Here is a 7,503-nt window from a genome sequence, read left to right on the forward strand (position 1 = left end):
GGAATGAGTTTTCAACTCATTCAGAGTGCCTCCCACAGAGCCTGCTGGGTCTGCTCGGAGCTCAGCACCTCTCGAGCCATTTGCAGGCTGATCAGAGCCTGGCAGCTCCACAGCTCCTCTGCAGCACACACAGCAGAGCACAGCTTCACGTGGAGAACTTATACACAGGAACCAGCAGAGAGCAGAGTACCCACAGCAAAGGAGGCAGGAGGCGGGAAGGAGCTTCGCATTTCCAGTATGAAAAGAGAATGGGACAGGGAATGTCAAATCCAACCTCTACTCACCAGAAGCCGAGAAGATTAGCAGGGCCTTCAAGCAGTTTTTCTTGGATAATATCCTAGCAAGAATCCCAGCCACCTTCCCCAGAAGATCTGGCTCTCTACCAAGTCACTAAACTCAACCAAGCTGGCAGGAGAACAGGCCTCAGAATAGAGACGTGCAGACCATCCAATTCTGCTCTCAGGCTAAGGACTGAATCCTCAATCTACTGGCTATTCATGTCTGTCTCGTGCATGCAGGGAACACAGAGGAAAGACAACTCTCAGGGCGTGGGTGAGCCCCCAGCATTCTTTAAACATTTTTTTTCCTCCTTCTGCTAGCATGTTTTAGGATTTCTGTCACTTAGACTGACATTTTCCTTTTGCTGCTCATGACTCATGTTCTGATGACAGGCTGCCTACAGACGATGCTTAAAACCCATCGACAAGTCTCCAGGGCTTTTGCTTTTCCTGCCTCCCTCAAACATCCTCTAAAATTAAAGATGGGAAGATGGAAGTGCGCACACACTGAACTCCGTCTGCTCTTCGCGCGACACATGTGGCACTGCAACAGCCAAACAAACCCGAAGCCTTCCCACTGCTGCTTTTGGACACCACTTTCACCCTCTCTCTCATCTGTTGGAGGGAATGAGCCTTTGCCATACGCAGCTGTGAGTTTCCCAGCAAGCAAACCAAGGCTTTTGCTTTTAAGCTGATTCTGGATAGAGCTGTGCTGCAATTTTGTAACCTTGTGATTAGGAAGGGGGCAAAAAATTTGCATCTTCTTGTTTAAACCCACAGTGAGTTCCTGAGGTACAGCAGACCTGGGCCAGGCTGTGGACACAGGCTCTGTCATATAAGCTTTGCACAGCTTTAGGTGTTCTCGCCTCAGAAAAAGCTCTGAAGAAGTTGTTCTAGCAAAACAGTTTGCAGTCTGAATCATGCCCTCAGCTTCAGAGAGGGGTGGCCTCTGCACAAGGGTTCCTCAGACCTGGGCAAGCCACCTGGCACAGATAGAGCCCAGGACCTGCTGATTGTGGGCTGCCAATCCCCTGCAGGCAGCTGGAACTCACCTTTCAAGGAGAGCTGAGCCTTCACCTTGTCCAGTTCATTCTGAAACACAACACAGAGAAACGCATTAGGAAATGCCCTGCAGAGATGCTTTCACCAGATCTTAAAAAGACCTAAGAGGTTTCTCAGCAGGACGTTTGGACCAGGCAGGTACTAAGGAGGGAACACCGAAACAACAAGCACAGACTATCACAGGGAACGGAAAGAGCACCTCCAACTGGCATTCTTCAGGGGGAGAGGAGAGGTTTGCAGCTCTGTCTTAGCCTTGTCAACCTTGTGTTTCTCACACTGTCAGTCATCCTGTTTTAGCTGAATAATTTTGGAAGGCTCTCAGGGAAACACAGGAAGTCAGGCAAGAACAATTTTTATAATGTTTTACCTAAACAAGGCAATAAGGCAGGGATGTTGCCAGACTAACTGGATTACTGAGAGTTCTTTAAACTGAAGTGAACTTTAATCAGATGCAGGTGGGAGACAGGAGGGCACATCCGAAGATCTGAAAAGGTAACCAAGCATGCACTCAGACATGCTGACACTGAACTCACTGCAGTTTGGGTTGCTGATATGAGCTAACAGCTCAATTGAATGGCTGGAAACAGATCACTGAGAAACCAATCCATAACACGCCAAACAGAGAGTGCACAACATCTCCTGGGTACCACAAGGGTCTGAGAAACATCAAATATTTCTAACGCCTTCATCAAGGATCAGAAAGAGGCAGCAAATGCCCTGTAGTTTAAATTAGAGATAATGAAGTGATATAACTTAACACTGGCAAATAGCCAAAGGAAATGTAGAGAGGTAAAAAAGAGAAGCTATTTATATCTATATATATATTTAAAATAAAAACCAGAGAGAAATATATGCAGCAAAGAGTCAACAGAAGATGACTTAAAAAGCTGTGTTAGAGAACTGCAGAGGAAAGCACATAACAAGTCAGGCAAGAACTGCAGTGGAATAAAACCACAATAAAATGCCAGCACAGGCACACAAATCTGTGCAACCCAGAATGCTACATGCAAATCTGAGCCGAGAATAGCACCAGCAGTGACCACGGCTCTGATGGGACTGGAGCGAGGCTCTGCTAGTGACAATAAAGGCAGGAAAGAGAATGTGGGATGTAAAGCTTGGTAAGCAGAAGGGACTAAATGCAAAGCCTAGCAGAGCTGACTGGGATTTGCCCCAAGGGGCACAACTGCTGGAGGGCTAATGTGGAATTAACTCTGCTGCAGGAACTATTCTGAAGTAGCTTCCTCAGAGTCCTATTCAGGAACGATTAGTGAGCTCACAAGATGGGCTAATTATCATGATAGCAAAGAAATCCTGGGCTACTGCGGGCTGCTATGTAACATCACCTCATTCATCAACTTAATCTGAAATCCCTCATCCTCCACCACAGCTCCTAAAAGCTGCTCCCAATTTTCTCTCCTCTAAAAAAGCTCTCCTCTCTCTGCCAGGCTGAGTTACGAGAGCACATTTTCCCAAGATCAAACGAGTATATCCTGACCACAAACAGACAGCTGTCCTCCAAGGCTTCTACCTTCCCCAGCAGGTTTACAGGCAGGAATCCTCCCCCACCTCCTCTTCACCAAGCTGAAATCTCCTTCGGAAGAAGGACTCTCCGCTCCCCAGATCACAAGCCGCTCTTGACAGACTCACTGAGGTGTTACACCGCAAAACTCACCCTTTTCCTGCTCTGGGAACAGCCACATGGAGACTGTTCTGCTCACTAAGGACCATCTTTAAAATCAAGATAGGTTAAACTGAGGTTCAGTAATGAAAAAAATGCTTGGACATTGAGCCTGTGGTCTGCAGCTACTCAAGAGATTCAGGTTCCCACTGGTGTTTCCGTTGAAGTTTTAGCCGGGGGGTGGAAAGCAAAACAGCCCCAGCACTCCTTTGGCTGAGAGTGGCAGCAAGAGTGAGGAATAGCAACAAAGACAATTACTGTTCAAAAGATAATGCAGCTAATTCTGCAACAACAGGAAGGGGTTTCAGATCATGAGGGAGCTCTTCCCATCACTTCACTGGGTACCAAAGACTCAGAAGAGAATCCCAAGCTTGCCTCCCCAAGATGACAAGCAGACCACAGCTACACACTTTACTTTTCTAACACATCCTTTTCATGGCAGGAGGCCAAATGCTCATTCCAGGACAGCTGTGGGCTGCACAGATACAGCTCCAGTTGATTACAGAGATGAACACCACTCTATGCCCAGGCTCTTGGAGGCAGTGGTTCATCACAAACCTTGGATTTTTTTTTTTTCTTCAAGTGAAATTGCTTCTGGCCGAGGATGCCAGCAATTCTTATCTCATCCTCTGAAGAGCCTGGGTTTGGCCCACCATATACTTGCTTTGAACTGCCTGGCCAGAATCAGACACTCCATCACAGACAGACCTCCCACCTAGATGGAAATTAGTCCTTCACCCATTGTGAACAAGGCATCTGTATTCTTAAGGTTCTCCATGTCCTCCAAAAACAAGGCAGCACACCACATGAAACTGGTGACAAACGCAGCAGCAACCTGTACCAGCGCACACAGCAGTGAATACCCACACAAGCTAATGATGCTGATTTACCCAGAAAAGTATTTGGTTCTTTCTGCTGGTGACCTCGGTGCCCTCATTAAGCAGGCTGTACACTGGGGCTAGATGCTGCTCTGACAGACACACACAAGATTTATAGGAGCAGGAGGAATTACCATTAAGCTTGCTGTGCATGAGCAGCTCCACAGTCCTGCCCTTGAGCAAGGGAGCAGTTCAGCACAGCCTGCCTGGAGCAGAAGGCTGGGGGAACCCATTTTGGATCCTGGGGCAGGGGTGAGAGGGAACAGGAAGATTTTCTAGGGCAATTCTCTCCAGGGAACCCATTTCCAAGTCACTCATCTCATTACACTCGTGAGAGCGGATCTCTATACGTACAAAAGGAAATGTTCATCTGCTGCGAGGGCACACAGCTCCCAGTGCCCAGGATGCTCCTCCATTCCTCAGCACACTTTGGCCTTCAGTTTCATCACTGGCAGTCTTGGAGAAAGACAGTGATACTGACATTCTAGTCTGGCTGGCTTCATTTTAAAGACATACGAAGTACATATAGAATTGTCATGGCAACTGTTAATTATGGTAATTGCTGCACATGCTGCTTCTAAACAGAAGAGGGTACAAGCGTCCTGTTATACCGAGGTCAACTGGCCACCCTTTTTTTGGAACAGATAATTCCAAGACAGAAGGAGCCATGTTTCATCCCCACTACACAAAGGAGAACATGGAACAGCCACTCTGTGTTTATCCCTACTCACCCCCAACTCTCCGCACCCAAAGGTGGCACTTGGAGCACACCACCCAGCATCCCAGCTCCAGCCAAGATCCTGCCAGGACCCAGCCTCCCCACTGTTCACCACTGCTGGTGTGGCTTCAAGCAATCCCTTTCCTAATCTCTCTTGAGGAATCATGACTTCATCATCACACTGCCCCACACCCTTCAATCTGCACAACCAACCTCCCTGCACAGAAGGGAGGAGGGGGCACTTCCTCCAGCGGCCCCTTCTTTCCAGAGGGGTTAGCAGGGCTCACAAGCCACAGATACCAGCAGCAATTTGCTGCATCTCGGATTTCCCTTCTCCTGCCTTCGGGAACAGCTCCGTACCCTCATTCCCAAGGGAGAAACAGCAGTCTGATGTGATGCTGCTTCAGGAGGCTTCCAGGTAAAGTGAGAAGTACAAGGAAGAGCAGGAAGTAGAGGAGGCTCCTTGAGTCACCACAGGGGATTTGGTCAGGAGGAATGCTAAATCACCACAGAGACCAATATGCTTCAGGTCAGAAACATGAGCACAGCAAACTCCAGCTTGGAAAGCACCTGCTGGCAGAGGACCAGCAGGCCAGGCCACACTTCCAGGAGGCTGAAGCATCACATGAGGAAAGAACCCTCCAGTCAAGTTACCTGCAAGGTCTCAGCATCCGGTGCTGCTTGCTCCTCCAGGGTAACATCAAAAAACAGCTTATTGATGATGTGCCTTTTGCTGACCTAAACACAGGAGACAGAAGAGTTTGATGGGTACAAATATGGAAACAACGGATATGGAAGACAGATGGAGGGGGAGAAGGTACCGTCTTGTGACAAGGCCATGAAAGGCAAATCAGATCACGTGTTTGACACCATTAGTGGCGATGCTCTGCTTTGGCTCAACAGCACAGCAGCAGACCCCCCACTCAGTTTCTGGGAGTGTGACTCCAGCCAAGCTCCTGAGCCGCAGCAGAAAGATTCAGACATTTCTGAATCGAGCGCAGTCTGTTCTCTGGCAGCTCAGGCCCAAGCAGCTGATGCTGAGCTAACATGATGCCAAATCCTAAGACAGAAGTACGTGCTGCTTTCTGCAGGCAGAAGGTGCTGTAATTGAATTTGATAGCTCTCCACACCTCCCCCATGCAGTTACAGCTTTGTGTTTTAAGTATTATATACAGTCATGACACCAGCTAATTGCATGGTTACTGCCACATAAGATGTTATTTCGCGATAACTCCATGGTAACCCAGAGATGTAAGAGGCAGAGAAGAACAGAGGGAATCAACAAGTCAGGGAAGGAACAAGGGCCAAGACCTTGAGAGGAGGAAAGAAGCACGAACAGAGAATAAGCCCAAGTAGCAGCTGGCTGAAAATTTACATCTGAGAGCAAGGAAACATCTCCTGCAGCCGCTGCATGCCAAGACCTACTGGTGGCATTAAGGCTGGTGACACAAGGGACTTCAAAGAAGTTCAGGTCCCTGTTAGGCCAATGGAAACCCAAGCCTCAGCTTCCTATCTCAGAAGCTGAGCACATCCTTCCCTCCCCAGTCACTGCTTTTCTCAAGGGAGGGTCAAGTGCTGTGGAGCCAGGAGGGGTTGTAAGGCCCACGTGCAGCAGAACGGGCTGTTCACCTGACAGCAATGGGCTGGGCACGCCAGAAACACAGGTCAGGTGTCCTTGTTAAGCCCCTGCAACCCCTTCTGTCATCATGCCAATACTTACCCAGCCTAAGTAAAAACTGTGGAAACCCAGAGCCCTTTTCTAAAGGGGCTGCAGTGCAGACACTGGCAGGGCACCCTCAGCCCACTGCTACCAGAAGGGATGTGGAAGGGAGTTCATCCTTTCAGCCTCTGGAGAGTCCCAAGTGACAGAAAGTCCCTCTGCTTTCTACCATGAGCCTTTTCTGGCATCACCCCAGGCCACGGCTCCCTGGTGCCATTGCAGAGCACCATGCCACAGGTGTGCACAGGGGATGGCTTTACCTGGGTTCTGCACTGCGGGCATGTCCGGCTCGGTGCAGTGTCAAACCACTGGATGAGGCTGAGAAAGAAAAGGAAAACATACAGTAAATCCTCAAAATTCTGGAGCACTGCTTCCAGGGGCCATCCCCCAGCTCCCCAGGAGACGTCAGGATGTGATTCCTCATTGCACACTAAAGCAGAACCGTAAACCTTCAGTCCGGTGCTGGGGCCGACAGGAGCACTGTGTTCCACACGCATGCTCCACATGCATCTCCAAGACAATTCCTGGCTGAATTTAGCATGTGAGCTTATCTTTAACAGGGCAGAGCTTTTGTAGAGCTCAGATCTCTCTGGGAGACAGGCTTTGAACAGCTGCAGCTTCACAGGAGCGAGCGCATCCGCACACAGTGTGGCACAAGGGCTGCTCTATCAGGATGTGACAGCTGAGATCCCAGCCCGGTCAGCTCCAAGGGGTGCCACTGAACGTGGATCTGCGGAGCGAGGAGCACCTCGCTCTGCTCTGAGATGATGAATTCAAACCTGCCGGGCTCCCCAGGAAAGCCACTAATGCATTTTGCAACCAAGCCATCACATCACACTGGAAAGGTTTATTTTGGGAGCAGGGTAATGATTTGGAGCTGGCAGGTTACCTTTGGAAGCTCTTCCTGCTCTGCTGGCTGCTGAAAGAGAGCAGGCCCGAGCAGCACTGCTGAGTGAGAAGTGACAATCACACCCGTGGTCTCTCTCCAAGCTTGTTAGCCAGGAAAGCAAATACCCATCCCCTCCCCACACAAAGTTTATTTCCTCAGAAGAACCATTTCTTTTCAACACAGACACTTGCAACACAGCAAGAAAAGCATGGAATTGCCAGGGAGGCTTCACCATAATCCAACACCTCTCCCTCCAAATGCCCTGTGAGACTGGCTCTGC

At 49.3% G+C, this 7,503-nt stretch overlaps 1 protein-coding gene across 1 annotated transcript in view; it reads right to left on the minus strand.

Annotated features, from left to right (window-relative positions):
• Positions 1 to 7,497, minus strand: part of TRAIP (TRAF interacting protein) — a 19,808-nt gene extending 12,311 nt beyond the window's left edge. The window contains exons 1-3 of the mRNA XM_008632284.2: positions 6,595 to 7,497; positions 5,269 to 5,352; positions 1,331 to 1,370 (exon numbers count right to left, since the gene is read on the minus strand). Of these exons, the coding sequence (XP_008630506.2) occupies positions 1,331 to 1,370; positions 5,269 to 5,352; positions 6,595 to 6,840 (370 nt within the window). The 5' untranslated portion in view covers positions 6,841 to 7,497. The remainder of the gene's footprint in view (positions 1 to 1,330; positions 1,371 to 5,268; positions 5,353 to 6,594) is intronic.
• Positions 7,498 to 7,503: the final 6 nt, after the last annotated feature.

The sequence above is a fragment of the Corvus brachyrhynchos genome, unplaced genomic scaffold, assembly GCF_000691975.1.
Source record: "Corvus brachyrhynchos isolate BGI_N302 unplaced genomic scaffold, ASM69197v1 scaffold4, whole genome shotgun sequence".
Classification (NCBI taxonomy): Eukaryota; Metazoa; Chordata; class Aves; order Passeriformes; family Corvidae; genus Corvus; species Corvus brachyrhynchos.